The 19,611-nt window shown below is 32.0% G+C and overlaps 3 protein-coding genes across 5 annotated transcripts in view; 1 reads left to right on the top strand and 2 right to left on the bottom strand.

Annotated features, from left to right (window-relative positions):
• Positions 1 to 1,115, bottom strand: part of LOC123014656 (epithelial discoidin domain-containing receptor 1-like) — a 168,336-nt gene extending 167,221 nt beyond the window's left edge. For 2 of the 3 annotated variants that reach the window (XM_044413876.1, XM_044413873.1), the window contains exon 1: positions 1,005 to 1,115. The gene's annotated coding sequence lies outside the window, so the exon portion shown is untranslated. The remainder of the gene's footprint in view (positions 1 to 1,004) is intronic. The other variant, XM_044413874.1, reaches the window with a different exon arrangement.
• Positions 1,116 to 16,217: 15,102 nt separating this feature from the next.
• LOC123014276 (ribosome-recycling factor, mitochondrial) lies at positions 16,218 to 17,300 on the top strand. Its single transcript, XM_044413303.1, has 4 exons — positions 16,218 to 16,508; positions 16,563 to 16,700; positions 16,753 to 16,963; positions 17,013 to 17,300. Exons 1-4 carry the CDS (start codon positions 16,301 to 16,303, stop codon positions 17,251 to 17,253), a joined length of 798 nt encoding a protein of 265 aa, XP_044269238.1. The 5' UTR covers positions 16,218 to 16,300; the 3' UTR covers positions 17,254 to 17,300.
• On the bottom strand, positions 17,290 to 18,395 carry LOC123014275 (proteasome subunit alpha type-1). Its single transcript, XM_044413302.1, has one exon. The coding sequence runs from the start codon at positions 18,295 to 18,297 to the stop codon at positions 17,464 to 17,466; it is 834 nt and encodes a 277-aa protein (XP_044269237.1). The 5' UTR covers positions 18,298 to 18,395; the 3' UTR covers positions 17,290 to 17,463.
• Between the last annotated feature and the right edge of the window lie 1,216 nt (positions 18,396 to 19,611).

The following is a 19,611-nucleotide window of genomic DNA, read 5'->3' on the forward strand; positions in this document are numbered from 1 at the left end:
AGATGATGATAGGTGTTCTAACTCTGATGATATAAAACTCAGAAAAGGAGCAAGAAAAGTTATCTGTTTTAGCACAAATTAAAGATATTGACTGAGACAAACATTTACTAAACTTGCCAAATGTAATTTGATTATTTAAGACTTTTTATTTGCTGGTATGTTACGATAAATGTCAATAATTAAGATTATGCTTTATGTACTCTCATTCATTTAACATTAAATCGGAAAAACTTCTAGAACGTAAAATTTTTCGACCGTGTATTTAAACGAATTGACGTTTCAGCAAATCTGTGTGATTTTTTCAATCTGATAAAATGTAACTTTCCCCCAAAAATTATTTATCCACATAGCGTGAGGTAATTAAGGGGGTAATCAATCAATCAGTTCGCTAAGCTCACCGCTCAATGCGTCATGCGTACCAGATGGGACAACCCGTCCTTTCTATTGAAAATGGGTCTGAAATGTGGCCGGCAAAGATTTGCTAAACCCAATCACCACCAGGGGGAAATCAATTCAAAATATGCAGCGTTTATCGTCTAATAAAAACTGGTGGGAGAAGGGTGTGTTTCACATTTTCTCTCTCTCTCCAATTTTTTTATGTTATTATGTTATTTTTGTGTACGCATAGACCAAACTCCATCATTCAAACGTGGCACCCTTTCTGGCAAAACGTCACGAAAATTATTATATCAATCAGACGAAAGTGGCGAAACGCAAGAAAAGAGCGCAAACTCACATACACACATTTCTTGACGATGAATGCCACTCCACCACCAAACACAATGTCCACTTATCCATCTCCGTCATTGCGACCGTTCTAATCTGATTTCCCGGACCAACACAATCAAGCCCTGATAACAGCTCGTCTAAAGAAAACCCTTTGCCGGAATTAAAAACATCACGTGCTCGCCCATAAAAAATATTTCGCTTTGAGCGCCCTCCCCTGCGATTCCGGGGTGGTATGTATCCAAGCGCTCGTAATTAAAGCTTGTCAACCGACTTACCTGGTGCCAGAGTCCGGGAAAGCGAAAACGCCCGAATCAACAGTTCCTGCTAGGCTCACTGATCTCGTGCCGGAGGACCTCGTCAAGGACCACGACCGAAAAGCCGCGTAAAAGAGCACGAACTGAAGCGGGCCGCAGGTTGCGTTGGCGGTCCAGCGCCCTCCATGGAGCAGGCGCATCTCCCACCTTCCTTTCTCCCGATTTCATTACATCAAATCACATAATGGACAACAGCACCGCTTTTTTCCTTTTGATCTTCACTTCCCCATATTCCTAATTGTGTAGGGCATCGTGAGATGCTTGACTTACGAATTCATTTAAACGCACGGTTTTATCACCGGACTCCTCCGGGGTATCCACTAGTGTTGCCTTTGAAGTACACCAACTCAAAAAGCCAAAGTGTGAGCAAATTTTCAATTCCAAGGCTACGCTTCAAGAAACTACTTTTAAAACAGTGCAAACGAATACATAACTTTTTATTCCCTTTCACACCTTTTTTAATTCAGCAGATTATTCTTAAAAAAAAACTATTTTTACATTATTTAACATCTAGTGGATTTCATTATAAAGGTTTTAAAAAAATAGTTTTCTAAATTTAAGTTTAGAAGAAATAAATTTATGTTACAACAAATAACATGTGTAAATGAAACAGATGACATCCTTGCATTCTTCCTCTTCTTTTTCTTAAAAAATATAAGCTTTTGTATTTCTAACTTGACTCAGTCATTTTCATTTTCTAATTTCTAAATCTCAATCAACATTCTTGTTGTAAAATTTTAAATTCCAGTTTCAGGTACTTGATCTTTATTAGTATACAGTATGTTCCCGGATTGACTTTACAAAAGAAAAAAAAATTTTATCTTTGATTTTACGCCAAAAAAAAGTCAATTTTTCTCTTGATTTTGGATTTTGCTCGTTTCAGGTGAACAAAATGTTTCTCCTTTGCAGTTTTGGCGTAAAATAAAAGATTTTTTTTTTTAATTTACTAATTAAATAATGATAGTTTTAGTTAAAAATGACTTTGTTTTTTATCTGAAAGCTGTTTCTTTGAGTTGCTATTTATCAAAATTATGTTTTTCCCACACATTTTTTTATTTAACTTGCAAAAACTCATTTTTCAAAGTGACATTATTGTCAAAAAATAAAAACCGCCAATGTGATGGGATTTAAAAAGCAGAGAAAAATTATTCTAAGTCCAAAATCAAGAGAAAAATGAACTTTTCTTTCTACTGAGCTAGAATCTGAATCTCTGAAATAAGAGAAACTCATCGATGGTAAAATTCTGTTTGTTTACATTATTTCCATTTTATGACTAAAGGGACAAGGCACCAGGTAGAGAAGGTCGGATGATTGACAGCTGCCACAAAATGCCGAGTATGCAACTAACAGTACACCAAATCTGAACAGTTCATTCGGTACCCTAGAGCCTTAAAAACTCAATTTTGTATGAAATTTAGTATTAAATTTAACAAATTTATGTAATACACTCTTTTTAAGCTTGATACAAACACCCTGTATGCCTTTTGCAGAGTCTTTAAACTACTAGATAATTTTAACACGATTGCAAATTTTGATTTAAAATAAACTTATACTTAGAAACTTGTATTTTAACTTATATTATGTATTGAAATAATCTGAAATTGAAACTTATTGTTTTCAAAGATTAAGATAATTTTACTTTGGTCAAAGATACTTTTTTATCAGTCCGACCCTTCCAGTGATAAATTATTTCTAAGCTTCACTTTGCACAATTCTAAGCCCAACGTTCATAAACTTAAACAATAAGTAACCCTCAAAGTCCACTTTGGGCTAATTTACCCAAAGTAGGTATTGTCTACTTGTTCGCCATTGTGTCGTAGAATTTTCGTCAATTCCTGCGATGCACCACACGTGGCTCTAATGCAGTTGACGTGTTTTCCGTTCCGGTGGTGCAGTCGCGTCCCAGACTCTTAGAATTCGATTCCGGGACTTGACCGTCCACAGCGCCGTCTAACGTTACCGCAGGGAATAATCGCGCCAGCACGTGACTCTAGCACATCATGTAATCTAGGTTTAACCCAAATTTTTCTAAAGGAAAAGCGCCGAAAACTTTATGATTTTATAGCGAACATTGTATAATCGTAAATATGGAAGAACTGCGAAAATCCAACAGAGCTATAAATGAACCGCGGGATACTTCTCAGGCTGCGTTTTTCACATTTACAATGGTAATTTTGAACGCCCGACGCGGTGAATAAATCGTAAATAAATTAACGCCGACGATTTGCAAATTTCTGAACTCGAGAGGCGAATGTCTTGTTTCGCGAATTCCACGACGAATGTAACAAGTTCAAAAAAGTAGTTTTATTAATGTCTTTTAATATAATAATTTCTATATTACACAGATGCATTTTACAAAACATTGAAAAAAGTGGGAAAGATCCCACTGACTATGAAATGTACAGGTGCGCTAGAACTCGCGCTCCAGAAAAAAAAAGCTATGTCGGGTAAAATGCTAGAAATATGGAAAAAATGTTAAAAAAATCCATCTATACATATAAATTTTGAAGTTATGAGAGTTTTAATTTTGTACATTGACTTTATTTATTTGTGTTGGAAAAATAATTTTCCAAGTTTTTTTGCTACAGGCTATTAGAAGAGGAAATAAGGAAGCTGTATCCTCAAATTGTAACTCTGTTTAATGTTATTTGTGGCTTTTATTGGCAAAATTTTTGTACCTTTACTAAAAATTAAAAAAAAAACATATACAAGATAATCAGTATCATTAAATAGATATGAAAAAATGTCAAATGTCAAAAAATAAATGTCAGATAGACAGAATTTTTTAAACATATTTTCCTCCATGTTCCTAGTATCTTATCTTACTTGATTTTTTTCTCTAGGGCGCGAGTTCTGACACCTGTATACGAGTAGAATAAAAAAAATACAAATAGAATCTTTTAATAATGGATGTTACGAACCTCTTTTCTGCAATACTAATGTCGCAGAATTTTCATTTCAAAAAAACAATTAGTCTACTTTAACAAAAAAAACGTATTTTGAAAATTTCTCTGAATAATTTCTCCATTTTACTTAAAAAGGCAAAAACCAATGAAGTACGGATAAAATCAAACTTACATATAACAATTTGCGTCCAATGAGCTTAAATCTTAAAAATTTGAGATACCGTTTCCAAATTTTTATAAACTAGTTAATTGCTAAAATTTTAATTAGTGTAAAATTTTAATATTCTAGAGTAATTTATAAATTTGTTACGGAATTTTCGCTAATTTATGAAACATTGAATGGATATTTTATACATTAAAATCGAGCAAATTTTGATTAAAAATAGCTCAAATTGCTTTTTTTTGGAAGAAAACTCTTACTCAAGACATTATTCTGTTGAAATACTTTGACTCTTTTGCTACAAACTGTTAGAAGAAGAAACAAAGAAGCTGTATCCTGAATTGTAACTATGTTTAACGTTATTTGTAGCTTCTATTAACAAAGTTTTTGTACCTTTACTGAATAATTAGAAAAAAACATATGCATACAAGATCATCAGTATCATTAAATAGACACAAAAAAAAAATGCCAAATGGCAAAATTTTTTGACAGATAGAATTATTTAAACATTTTTTAATGTTCCTGGTAAGATAATTATTTGGCATTTTCCTTTTTTTAGTCTTTTTTCAAAACACTCTGTCGTATTATAAACCATTTTCCTTAAAAAAAAGCGTAAAGTTTTTAAAAATGAACGGGTGAGGTAGTAATACGTAAATAAAATTAATTGCTTTTCTAAACGTTAAACTTTAGATTTTACAATACTCGTTGTGTTCTTCACCTGTCTAACACAAGCGCTTCTCTTTCAAGATTTAATCGCGTCAAGTGAGCCTACTGTTTAATTTTTCTCTTCATTTTGATTTCCCCTATTGTGGCACTTTGATGAAAGACATTTAAATTGAGTGCACTTTAAGTATGACAGTTCTTGCGTGAGCTGTCACTTCAATAAAAGCATAATTAGATAAACTTAAAGAATAGGGAAGCGTCAACAACAGTTAAACAACGAATCCTACCCTTGTTTGAAGACAAATCAACATGAATCTTACTTCACTAAAGAATAAATACGGCGTTTTGTTAATTTTGAGTCAAGACTGGATAATTTGTCGTGTTTCATTGTGTAAAATTTTTGCATAACGCTCCGGTTTAGACAAACAGTTTTATAAAATCCTAGGAATATTGAAGTGCATGCAACGAAATGTATAAATCAATAGTTTAGAAAATGGCACGTAGGAGTGCTATTCGAATAATTAGAGCAATGCGACCCCTTTGGCGGACACTCCCAGATTTGTTGAATATTTGCTTCCTAGAATAACAATGTCCGTCAACCACAATTCATTCAGCTAATGGTGAATAATTTCGAAAATTATCCTCAACCATCATGAAAAACCCTAATCATCATCCACCGAGATAATAATGTTAACACTCCCTAATAACAAAGCGCATCGATTGTCCTGTCCCATCACCGATCACCATAGCTCATCTCCATCAGGTGGCTTTTGATGATGGACTCCAAAGCGGCATTGTGTCGATGTGTTGTGTGTGGGCGTAAAACATATTCATTATCTCGTTTTATGGAAGTACTCAGTGGGCGCGTGACATGACAGTGATTAATTAGGTCGGCAGGACGCCACTAGACGGAATGTCTTTAGTAGCGATCTTTGCCCTTATACGGAGTCACTCGATTTTAGATTCATGTCAGCCATCAAACAATCTATTCTCTTATTTAATTTAATTTTTGACAGTAACTACCACAAATTCTTACCACCACTTGGATTTAGTGAACTAATACTCACAAGATGTTAAGCTTTCTACAACTCAAGTTTTTTATATCATTGCCAGAGAATGGAGCACACTGTTTGAGACATAAAATTATTGTTTACAATTGCTAGAGCAACTAACACAAGGCAACAAAAAAAAGTCATGTCGTGACAACTTGACAAATTTTATATCATTTTGTTCGTCTCAGTGAGACAAATCAAATGCACTAAAAAAAATTTCAAAAAGTCCACACACTTTGAACTAATAATTTTTTTTCTAATTTAAATGAATTTAAAATAGTTTAATTTTAAAAAATTATTACTCAATAACTATTAGGCCGATTTCCTTCAAATAAAGACCATTTTAAAAGATGGACTTGCCCTTTAGAGTGATATGCAATTTGAAATTGAATCTTGTCAAACTTTTCTTCGAACAGTGTTCGAAGAAGTTCGAAGTAAATCGAAGTAATCTAAGAAAAACTCTACGAGTAAATTTTTTTTCTTCATCACCATCATGTAGAGCATCTTTTTATTAATAAGAATCCAAATTTTTAAAATAATATACCAAGTAGTTTTTAAGATATGATTTTTTGAAGTTAAGGTTTGCTTTTCAAGTATTGCGCCATATAGGAGAAATGCATGTTAATGTTACTTAAAATTGCATTTTTACAACAGTATTTGTTTTAAGACTCTTCTTTTGCTTAAAAATGGTCAATTGCACCTTATTTGTTCTAATTAGAATAAACAAAAACTGTTTCTTTACTTAAAACAAACAAAGAGTACTTGCGTACTAATTAATGCAAATAAAGAGTTTTTTCTTGTAAATTGACCACTGATCACTGAGCAAAGAGGATCTAGAAGTTTAAGGCACGAGCTTTAAATATAAGAGCAAATCTTTTTCAACTCAAATCACTTTCCATTCAGATTTCGACTTGTTCACTTTGTTCTAGCTTTCTGAACTTTTTTTGAAAATGTTCTGAGCAAATGCTTTCTCATCACTTTCGAGTGATGTTAAATGCAATAAGTCACCTGATTTATTTTGTTGGTACATTCTACGATTAGCTTCAGTTAGCTTGTACTTCAGTAGTGATAACAGTTGCACACGAAGCAACTGACTTCTGCATTCAACATCAGTAGAAAGTGATGAGAAAGCATTTGCTGAGAACATTTTCAAAAAAAAGTTCAGAAAGCTAGAACAAAGTGAACAAGTTGGAATCTGAATGGAAAGTGATTTAATTTGAAAAGGATTTGTTCTTATATATCAAGCTACTGCTTTAAACTTCTAAATCCTCTTTGCTCAATGATCAGTGATCATTTTTACAACAAAAAAAACTCTTTATTTGGTTTAATTAATTCGCAGGTACTCTTTGTTTGTTTTAAGTAAAGAAACAGTTTTTGTTTATTCTAATTAGAACAAAGAAGGTGCAAAAAAAATTTACTCGTAGGTCATCGCTTTAAAATGGTCTTTATTTTAAGAAAATCGGCATAATAGTTATTGAGTAATAATTTTTTAAAGTTAAAGTATTTTAAATTCATTTAAATTAGAAAAAAATTATTTAGTTCAAAGTGTGTGGACTTTTTGAAATTTTTTTAGTGAATTTGATTTGTCTCTCAAGTTGTCACGACATGACTTTTTTTTGTCGCCTTGTGTAATTGGTCCTAAAAACCACCTGAGTAATATACGGTTCCATTAAATGATAAATTTTCTTTAAAGCTTATTGAGAATTTCTAAGTTATTTACGAATATTTCTTGCAATTGAAATTTTAAACGGATTGATTCCATATTCTGTTTCAACAACATTCTACACTTTGAAAACGAAGTCTTATAACGATAATAGTTTTTTCGTTATTTTATTCACCAATTTTGTCTGTTAAATACAATACATAAATTATTAAGATATTCATCAGCGACCGTTGACGTTTTTAATTTCGTCAAACGTGGGCGAAATTAGCTGATTTTGCAATTAAAAAGAAAGGCGTTCGATAAATTTGTGTCTACTTTAAATTAATATAAATTTGTTGTAAATTTTTACGAGTCGTTACGTGAGTGTCAGAATTAATTGGCCATAAATAAAAAAAATTGTTTGCGTAAGAATACAAAATTAACACTAAATAGTTTAATAAATTGCTTTTGTAGTCAACAAGGAAAATTAACAAGATAATTTTTATGAATTATGGTTATTATGTAATGTACTAACAATCACAGTTTTTGAATTAACGGTTCAATAGGATGTACCAACACGTGAATGCAAGTGTCAACAAATTAAAGATAAATTTGTTTGAAGTAATGACCACTTTTTCACTTCCTCTCCAACACCACAATGACAAACATTTATTTAGAATTATCTCAGAGCAACATCATTAGGCGATTAGGCAACAGTCTCTAATCATCCTTCCAAAGTAAATTTTATAAAATGTAGTTAAAAAACAGACCTATTTATTAAAAAAAAATACTCACAAATACCTTCACTTTGACATATTTTAATTTTTAAATAAAAAATCGAAAAACAATTGAGTGGGTTTAGATGGCAATACTGAGATTACAAATTCATCTGATGGTAAAATATTTTTTGAAACAGAATCGTCGCCTCTTGCGGAACATTCTCGAAGAGCCATAAATACCAACGTCAATGTTTGTGTAATATAAAATGTCGTTGAATAATTTCATTGTCATTTAGGTACGTTAGAAGAGCTCTTATAAATTATAAGAATGATGCTTCTTGAACTATTAAACAACGATAAAATCTTGTTTGATCCTGACTAATGGAACTAATCGAGCTCTTGCTGTGAAATAAAAGTTGAATAAATGAGTTTGTCTTTCATAATGCATTTTTTACGTTTTGAGATTACGATTTCTTTTATGACAAAATTTAAAATTCTGTTTAACAATAATAACATTTTCTCAACATTTTTGTTTTCTTTTTCAAACGGAAATTATTTCCCATTCAAATACCACCGGCTATTTATCTTTGACTAATTAGTAGCTAATTAAGTGGCTACTCCTTAATTTCGACATAAAAATGCGACTTTTATGTTAGTTAATTGATAATTATGCTGCGAGGTGGTGGCCGTTTTAGAAGGTCTCACTATTTGTGTTTAGAGTGAATTTCAGTTATTTAAATGGAATTAATTAAAACCAAGATAAAATTTTAAACGTGTCGTCAGATAATAATTGTTTATCAAAATACATTGCGAAATTAGGAAGTGACTTAAACGTGATATTTTCTTAACATGGAAGTATAAATAATATGTAGTAATTAAAATAAATTTCTCCATTATATGTCAAAAAATGTGGAAATCTATCACAAATAAAATATCTCATCTGATAAGGTGGAATAGCAGAGAATTTCCTTTTAAAACGCTTACCTAATCTCGAGCTTTCAAGTTATCTGAACCGCTGAAGAGAAGCCCTTAAAACTGAAATAATGTTGATTCGAATTTCAGAGAGGTGCATTAATTGCTTGAAGAAATAATATTTCGGTACGGAAGCAGAATTCTAATTTATTTTATTTAATTTCTCATTAAGGTTTTTCCGCAACGTGTAATTTTAAAACAATATTATTTCAAACTTTTCTGTAATTTTTAAACGGTGCTAATCGCCTCAGGCCACGTGAACGTTTCCCATTTTACTTAACTACTTTTTTTAACTCGTATTTCAAATTTTCTCTCTCTCGCATTTAAAAATGTCTCTTCCATCATCATCAGATAAAGATTTATGAAGTTGCGACCGCATTGTTGCCAACAAATCGACAGAAACGCTTATAAAAGTTCACTTAATTTCTTTGCGAAAAGCTCGACCAATTTGATACAAAAGAATCTCCGGTTTTGTTCACTTTTAACCACACTTCACAGAAAATCTACTACAAATTAAGTTTCTGTTGCTCATTTCTTGATGCGACAACTATTTTGTGTTGATTAAATCATTAAATCACACAATTTGAAAAAATTATATTAGTAAGTTACCTCTAAAAAATACAGAACTTAGAAACTACAAGATAGATTTCTCGAAAAATTATAATCTTGAAAAACATCCACATTTTCATAATACCTAGGTACTTTATAATGTACTAAACATTTTTTCGGAAAGTAAGTATTTTAATTAAAAAAAACACTTGGTTCCACACTGTATGTAAAATGTTAGTTTAGAAAAACGTAACGCTCACAATAAAACAATTTAGTTTTTTATCTAAGTTATTTAAGATTAGAATTAATTACTTTTATCATTCCTGAAAAAACTAGTGCAAATTCAAATTCAAAAATATTTAATTTTTAATTATTAACGAACATAAAAGTTTAAACAATTTAATTTGCAGTCTCCCTTTGTTGCAATAATTTAAAAATATTATTGACAGTTACACGGAATTTAAATTTTAGCCGCAGTCAAATTAATAATGAAATTGAATAGTTTGAAATTTGTTGGTAGTAATATTAATTTAAATTACAATCCACATAACAGTGAAATGTTAAGTCCTGGTAATCCACTTTCCCTACTGGCTGCTGACGAGATATTTATTAAAGGTCGATGGTGTTAATTGAGGGGTACCATAGCACCAATATTTCTGAAGTTGTCCCATAATAAAAATCGATAAAGCGTTTAATGATAGCGTGTATACACAACCGATTAAAAATTCGATACTGTAATTATATACGTGAGGCATGGAGGCTAATCCAAGATTGACAGGATAACTGTAGATTTGTTACGGTAACCACAAGACCCTTACAATAACAAAAAAAAATCTTTTTAATTAAACTGTAACGCACGTACCCTTTATAAATCACCATATTAACGATGGAAAACCACGCGGACCAATTTTCCTGAGAATTTCATTATCTCGCTTCCTTCCGCGCACATTTTTTTTAGTTTTTCTCCTTTATACAGTAATTTATTTTATTTACAGACGTACATCTTCCTGTCTCACAAAAACCGACTCTTTCGAACGCTCCGGCTTAAGACTTGGAATGATATGAGCTAATTAAGAGGAAAAACTTTTCAGTTTTGTTAAAAATTTGTAGGAGTCTGTTCCAAGTGCGCAAGTAACGAGCTCTTTTTTCACTTGTGATAAGTACTCTTTTGGATAATGAGCAGTTTTGCTCGCTAGAATAGTGTCGAAAGCGACCGAATTTAATGAGCAGATGAGATTACTCATAACGAAATGTTAATGTTTGTGTACGCGGTTGTATAACGTTTCAAATGTGCATAAAATCGATCATTCAGACAAATCAGCATTGCAACCTCATTTCGTGTTGCTATCGATAATTAAAGCGGTTTGTAACTATTTGTCGGCTGCATATATTATTTATTCGCCGTGTTTACACTTTTTTCCTTTAAAATCCATTTTTTTTTCTAGAAGAAGTTGCGATTCATTTCTCATTAAATCCAGCATTTGAGGTTTTGTTTTTGTTTTCTCTTTTTCTTCGTTTGTACGGTGAAAACAATTCCCAACTCCCGGATCATAATTCTGATGTAGAATTTCACAAAAGAAATAAACGACTTCAAAGTTTGAAGCAAAAAATACATGTAAATAACCGGAAAGTTCCGACTTTTTTGCAGCCTCACTCATTTTTAGAACAAAACTGCATGGAATACGGCTTCCACAAACAAGGCGTACGTAGAAAGAGTGAAAATTGATTGAAAATTTTAACCAATCATATTTTTCCACATAGTCTACGTGTAAACTGCGATAAGTAAGGAGCGACGAAGCTTTGTGAAGGCAATTCTCTACTGAACAAGTTTTTTAACTTGAATCCCTTAAAGTTTTATATTAGAATTTTATGCATGATTAAATTTTTAAAGTTTCAGAAAGTCGAGACGAGTTCTCTGGATAAAACGGCAAATAATAACAAATTGACAACAAGCATTTTACCGTAGTATTTAAATTATTTATAAAGGAAAAGGAAAATATTATGAAACTTTTAAGTTGTGTTGGAACAAGCGACCTATCATATTCACTGAGAAGTTTGAATTTATTATCACGGCGTTATTATTAAACGTAAACTTTCTTTTGATATTGTAATTTCAATTCCATGTTTAAGATCCTTAGCAAGCACCTAGTTCATTCAAGAATAAAATTCATTTAAAATGATTCAATATTTCCTTGAGAAACTGGAAATGAACTAAGAGCCTTAAATCCGCTGAAAATCCTATTTAACATAAACCACAATTTCATAAATAAATAGTCTTTCACCCACTAAGATATATGTTCTAATAACTTAAAATATCTGAAAACAATGTCTTCTCAAGATTTATAAATCTTTTTTGCTGTAACTAAAGTTGCGAAATAAATTAATTCTACATTAAAATTGAGTTTTATGTTTGTCAAGCTGGTTTCATTAAAAAACCCAAGTTTGTATCGTAACTTCTTTTGGAACATGCTGTATGGTTGAAAATAATTTTAGGTGATACACTAGATTAGTATCTATCAATGTCCTCTACAATTTTTTTAATTTTACCATTTAAAAGTCACTAATGTACTTTTTCAACTCGCTAGGACATCCTGTATGTACTACAGCGAAATATGTTTTTGATTCAGGTTTTTGATACTTTTTGAAAATTCATTGTAGAGCAACAAATATGACTTTTCAAAACTTTCAAACAGTGACATGAAAAAAATGTTTAAAAAATTCTATCTGTCAAAAAAATTTGACATTTAGTTTTTGACATTTGACATTTTTTTTTAATGATACTGATGATCATGTATATGTTTTTTAATAACTAAGGCTCGGATTATTTGCAAAATGCATATTTGTTATTAAGAGGTATATCAACAAAATTATAAGTTTTCTATGCATGTCTAATGTTTTTTGATTAAAATAAACCAATTAAAAAATGCATATTTTGGCAACTTCGTGCATATTTTAGGAAATATTGCATATTTGTGCATATTTTCTTCAAATCACAAATTTCTGTTTAAAAATTTCAGTTCAAGTTAAAAATTAGACAGTTTAAGAAAAGAGATCCGATTACAAAATATATTAAAGAGAAAACAACCGGTAATTCGTAAGCCGGACTCAAAAAATTAGTATCCTGCTGAGTGTTTTCTTTTTGAATTCGTTTTATACAGGGTAAATATAAAGTATGGAACGAAGCGTTTTTTTTAAATCATTTGTCTCTAGAAAATAATACTTAATATAAATTAAAGTAATATAAAAATGTGATCTTATTTTGAGAAAAAAATTGTTTTGTTTTTGAGTTATGAATTTTTTTTGTCAAAATTGCAAAACGTTTGGTTCCATACTTTTTATTTACCCGGTATTGCTATAATACTTCCATTCGGATAATTTTATATTTTAAAATGATGTGACCTGAAAAATAGAGATTTCTTAGAAAAGATTAATTACTTACTAGGTTATTAAAATGGTTTGTCAGAGGCAAAACCAATTTATTTATTCTCTTTCGTTCAAGATGTCAATAGTACAAAGTCGAGAATGAAAATGTATCCCAACTTTGATTTTTTATTGATAAAAGTTTTTCATATCAATGCATATTTGACATACATTGGAGCATATTTCTTAATATCCTGTGCATATTTTTGTGAAAATACGTGCATATATAAGCGCATATTTTACGAATTTTTCGTGCATATAATCCGAGCCTTTATTAATAACTATTTAGTAAAGCTACAAAAATTTTGCCAATAAAAGCCACAAATAACATTAAACGTAGTTACAGTTCAGGATACAGCTTTCTTGTTTTCTCTTCTAATAGCCTGTAGCGAAAAAACTTGGAAAACTATTTTTCCAACAGAAATAAATAGAGTCAAAGTGGAAAATCTAAACTCTCATAACTTCGTAATTTTTATAGATAGAATTTTTTTAACATTTTTTTTTCATGTTCCTGGTATCTTATCTTACTTGAAAATTTTCTCTGGGGCGCGAGTTCTGGCGCATTCTGTATAGTCCGAAATATGAAATTACACCACTGAATAATCAGTTGGTAGTTAATAGATTAGCAACGAAAGCAATATTTAATGGAAAATGAAATACAATAGCAAGTTTATTTTATTGTAGAAATCTTGCTCTAATTATTTCCTTCTTCCTCCTTATCCCAGCCCGAAATCTCGTTAAATAAACGAAATTTGGTCCAAACGCTTCGAACATAATTATCCACTTGTCGATGTAAACACGGTAAACTCTTATCGGTCCAATCTCGATCAATTTCCCAGACATCAGGACCGGACGGTTACAAAGGCGACTCAAGACGGGGCGCCACGTTCTGAGCGTGTCCGCGGGGAAAACAACCATACCTCCGCTGCTATAATTATGTATCCGAGCCGCGAACCTAACCATCTTATAACACCCCGTTTAAACAACGAGTAATTACCGTGGACGCGACTTAAGTGGCCTCCAGTCACGCACTCTTCACGCCCCAGAGTCTGGTTAGCATCTAAATACTGACACGTCTTATTATAAAACACCTTATCATTATAAGTCACCGTGCGAATCCTCAAGAGCCAGCTGCAGTATCCCTAAATCATGATCAAGAAAAAAAACACCAAAAATGGTGAAAGATGACTTAAAGAGGTGTGCAATTTTAAATCGCAAAGAACCACAAAAAGATAGACTGGAGAGAAAATCATGAAGCGTGGAATTATGGAAAATTAGCCTTAATAATGAGAACCGTAATCATACATTTAGGGCCAGTGTTTCCATCAATAACAACTCGACTGTTTTTGTGTAATTATTAGCTACTGGTTTTACATCAGCTGTGCATTTCTTCAAGAAAACTCTTAATTGAAATACACATCAGCATTAACTTACTTTATCTCTAACGAGCGCTTCCATTTCTTCTTTTATATTTTTCTTTTTCCTACGAGTTTAAACCCACCAGAAGCATTTTTCCCGTTGAATTGAAATGAAAGTGTGTCACTTATTCAGCAATTTAATGAACACGTATAATTGGTAAATATTTGGTAATTATATAGGTATTTATTGTTCCAAACGTGGAATTTGGCGTCACTTTCGTTTTAAATTAGTCGAACTTCTAGACAATAGTTTTCGTAACAGCAACAACCACTGTAATAATAGTTTAAGATACTGTGGTAGAGTGTAACCATGCATAAGTAATAGAACATCTTGACCTTTTCGAACCCATCCCTTAACTTTGTCACGAATCAAACTCAAAGGATTACACAATGTGAAATTCACATTTAAATTTATAGTGAACTGTGAGAAATAATGAACCAAGGTGACATTTTTTAAACATTTTATACCTACTAACTTTGTTTGAGAAGGAAACATATTTAAAACTAAAAATTTGTTGGCAACACTGAATTATTGATAATTATTAGCAAAATTATATGTAAATAGTCGACTTTAGACTAACTTTATTTAATGTGTTTAACGTAATACCAAGACACATGCATATAAAAGAAATGTAAATTATATTTTTTGGTGTTCCGCGCTGTTTTTGATAAGTAGTAAGTACTACGAGTATAAATAGCCACAAGAAACACACTTCTAATAAATAAAATAAATAGCAATACATTTTTTTTTAATTCAATTACATAATTAATAATTCTAACTAAATTGATTTTTAAACTCTTTTCTATTCTAATGATTTGATATCGAAAAGAATATAGATTAAGAGACTTACGAGATGTAGTATATCGTAATGCATATGAAACAGTATAAAATAGGTACTTAATTTGAAAAAAAAGTAACAATCTAATAAGTAGTTTGTACACTTACTGGCTCTTATACCATAATAGCTTACTTCCCGGATTCAAAGTGGAGCCAGGAAGCTTAATTTAGTTCATACTGTCCGGTAAATTAAGCTTCCCGACCCACTTTGAGTCATTTTAAGCAGGTAGGGACATACGTAAGAGTCCTAATAAAATACATTACGATACACATCCGTTAAGCCTTTTTGTACATCATCAGCATTCGACATTTTATACTACTAACTGCACTAGTTAAATTAAATAACACTTTCGAAAATCTCAATAGAAATTCTGATACTGAGTCTGACGTGTGATATTTGTTTGTAAGTGTTGATATGATTTATTACTTACTTGCAAAACGTCTTGATGATTTTGTTTATTTACTTGCTAATTTTAGTGTTGCTCTGTAGGACTTTGGATCTAAATACGTTTGCAGACAAAATAGTACATGTTATTCGAAGTAAGAGTGAGTTTATAGGCTCAACTGAATTATTTCCCTCACTACGTTCGGCAAAATAAACATTCAGCTTCGCCACATAAACTATCACTCCTAATAACATGATAAGTATACTATTATTATTTATATTTATTAATAATTAAAAACGACGAAACAATATTTAATAATTAAAACACACAATCATTGGCAACCAGTTATACACACATACAATTTTGTGTTTTTTTTCTGTTAGATGCACAATCGATTAAATTGCACTCGTTAGGAGTTTCACGAAATCGCCCAAGAGCGAAATTTTAGTTTTGAAACACAGCTTGTAGGTTATAATTTTGACAAGCTTGTCAGTTTTTAGGTTAATTTAAGAATTTGTAAAATAAAAGCAACATGTTTACGCTGAGAGTCTTATTTCGGCACATGAATTGTGTAACAATGAATAGGAATTGTGTAACTTCCTCACAAAATTTGCAAAGTTACATTCGACAAATGTCACCCCTTTCCACGTTTTCTCAAGACAGAATCAACAAAGAACACTCACCTGCCCTGACTTTTGTACGAAATTACGCAAAAGGCAAAGATAGAAAGAAGGAAAAAGGTGACTTTTATTAATCAAATGTCTCTAATTACTATATATAATATGCCAGTTTAGGTAAAGCCAAAGTACAAGTTAATGAGAGCCAATTATCTGAAATAGTCAATGTGGAATCTCTAAAAACTCAAATGCAAAAAGCTGTTGATTTGTTAAAGGACGATTATATGAAACATCTTTCAGTAAGAACAACCACAGGTAACTACAGAAACTAATTAATAGAAATTACATAGAATTATCATTATTTTAGGTTCAGTTGAAAGCATACCCGTTGAACTTGATGGTAAAACACATACATTACAAGAACTCGCTCAAATTGTCAGGAAGAACCCTAAAACTTTAGTTGTAAATATGTCAGTCTTCCCTCAAGCTATCCCTGCTGCCTTAAAAGCAATAGAAAGATCTGGAATGAATTTGAATCCACAACAAGATGGAACAACTCTTTTTATTCCCATACCTAAGTATTATTGCCAAGCTTTCTCTTATGCGGTAGTAACAATGAAAATTTAGGGTAACAACAGAACATAGGGAAAATTTGGCAAAAAGTGCTAAAACTTTGTTTATTAAATGTCGCGATGGGATCAGAGATGTACAGAATAAACAAGTCAAGTCTCTTAAGAAAAAAGACAAAATAGCGGATGACATGGCCAGAAATTCCGAGCAACAAATTATTGCGATTGCTGATGGTTTTATTGCAGAAGCTGAGAAAATACTGGAAAGTAAGCAGAAAGAATTGATCGGAAAAAATTAATTGTTATGTATACTTAGGATGAAATAAATAAAACGATTGAAAAATTATTTCGTTTATTGATTATTTAATAAAAGAGAATACAGTTTAGTAATTCCTGCAAAATATTGTGCCGTGGCTGWCTCAATTAAGACAGCCACGGCACAAAACCAATCCAATTCCTTAGAGGTAAAACAGAATTCTTTATGGAAAGATGAAAAGGCCCCTTTATCCTTATTCCGTATCCATTGCTACCGCTGGAACCGGATCCCTGGGGCCTTGGTCTTGGTCCCCCGCTTCATCCCTGAGTGGACCTGGTGGTGGTTCTTGGGATGCACCACCTCTTCTCTCTTCACCTTGGATCATCGCCAAATAAGGCCCAGTTTCATCGTCAACCAAAATCTTGAAACTTTGTCCTTTACCAACATAACCAATGGAAACATTTTTAATAGTTAAATCAACTTCAGGAGGCAAAGTGTCCCTAAGAGCCCTCAAGCCATGTTTAATCAGTTCTTCTAGAGAACATGAAGACAATTCTTCCAAGTGTTTCTCCAGGTAGGTCCTAGCACTCTGAGAGCGTGCCCCAATCGACATAGCCTTGCAATCGTAAAAATTAGCGGAGGGGCAGGTTTGGTAGATGTGGGCCCCTTGATCGTCATACCCCGCCACAAGAAGTCCAACGCCGTAGGGCCTACGGTCGTATCTTTGAGTGCACAACTGCATTTTGTTACCTAGCTGACTGATAAGGCGGTTTAGGGGCAAATGGGTGTCGTGCGAATACTTGTAATTGAGGCATTCAGTCCGCATATAACGGCTGAGAATTCTAGCGTCAGCTGTGAGACCTGAGATGGTAATTCCGATGTGGTCGTCGATGTTAATGATTTTCTTCTGATAGGCTGATAATTCAGATGAGGCTCTTTTGAGAGCGATGAGAACGGCGTGAGTCTTGCTTTTGAGACCCACGGTGGCAGAACCCAAATTTACAGCCTCCATGGCATATTCCACCTGGTGGAGACGGCCCTGGGGGCTCCAAACGGTTACATCACTGTCGTATTGGTTACGAAACATTTTTAGCACAGATTTTTATTGAACTTTACCGGTTTTGTTGTTATAACCATGTAATGCTGTGTCACTTATGAGATTTTTTGGCAGAGTGACATTCACAATTTTTGACAGTTTTAATAATAAAGGTCACTGTAACCAAACAATTAAGGTTTCTGTAAGTTAATAATTTTTATAATATAAAAAACTGTAAATATACTTTTAATTTCCAGTAACAGATGGCAGTAAAAAGGTTTACAGAATTCTATACCTATTTTGCTTTGAAACTAAGAGATGGCTCTAAATATAATTTTTTGAATTTAGGTATGGAATATTATTTTTTTAAAATAAAATTATAGAACACACATTAGTGATACAAAACTAATTAAATCAAAGTTTTCTAAAAACTATCACATTCATTTACTGAAATGAAATAACAGTAATAATACCTACTAACAATTATTATTCTTAGCAATTTTTTAACTTGAACGGCGTGTTTTTGAGAAATTTCTGGCTTATTTCTGGTTTTTTAATAATAATTAATTATCTTAACGTTTAAATTGTAGAGAACTAAATGTCATTATTTTGCAATCAAATCAATTGAGGAACTAAAAATTAGACTGTAACCTCAATTAAGTGAAATCCTAATATGTAGTTAGATCTATTTTTTTGCTTAAAACGTTACGCCAGTGTTCTACTAAAAATATGAACAATAACTAGATTTATAATTCTGTGGATTAGGCCACTCTAGTTCTAAACGTCTGAATTTATCGTGTGATAACTGTCAAAAAAAGTTAAATTTTATTGCAACTAAGACAGAAAAAAGTACGAAAACATATTAGACAAAAAAATATTTAAAAAACTGCAGCAATCCCTTATACATATTACAACAATTTTTTGATTTTAAATTTTGAAAATAATTCATGAGGACTGTGATTAGTCGTCACTCCTCAAAACTGGTTGGGCGCATGTTTAGAAGCCGATTTAGACCTTTGACATACTTGAACTAAATCTGATATTTCTGACAAATTTATCCAATTTACTTTGATTTCTAATTGGATAGCTATTAACATATCTAGAATATAATCAATGTCATAACAGTCGCGAATCTCAGTTGAAATCCCAGCTAGCTTGCGAGTGAGAACTTTTAAGACATCTAAGACTGTTATAATATTGATTGCATTCGCGGTATGTTCTAGTTATTTACGTATTCAAAGCTGACGAATGGCGATCGAAGGAGTTGTTTGAGGCCCGATGAAGAAAGGCTTTAATCCTCCCGCGGTCGTTATGGCTCTTCACAGCGTTTTCCTTCGTATTAAATTATCACAAAAAAAATATTTT

Source organism: Tribolium madens, unplaced genomic scaffold, assembly GCF_015345945.1.
Source record: "Tribolium madens isolate multiple individuals breed KSU strain unplaced genomic scaffold, Tmad_KSU_1.1 Scaffold_97;HRSCAF=244;Tcas5.2_LG3a, whole genome shotgun sequence".
NCBI classification, from domain to species: Eukaryota; Metazoa; Arthropoda; class Insecta; order Coleoptera; family Tenebrionidae; genus Tribolium; species Tribolium madens.

Bases quoted from the DNA above. Each gene is read 5' to 3' on its own strand.
- LOC123014276 (XM_044413303.1), top strand. From the start codon at position 16,301: ATGTTTACGCTGAGAGTCTTATTTCGGCACATGAATTGTGTAACAATG. The intron at 16,509-16,562 runs GTGACTTTTATT...ATGCCAGTTTAG, and splicing joins AGATAGAAAGAAGGAAAAAG to GTAAAGCCAAAGTACAAGTT. The intron at 16,964-17,012 runs GTATTATTGCCA...ATGAAAATTTAG, and splicing joins CTTTTTATTCCCATACCTAA to GGTAACAACAGAACATAGGG.
- LOC123014275 (XM_044413302.1), bottom strand. From the start codon at position 18,297: ATGTTTCGTAACCAATACGACAGTGATGTAACCGTTTGGAGCCCCCAG.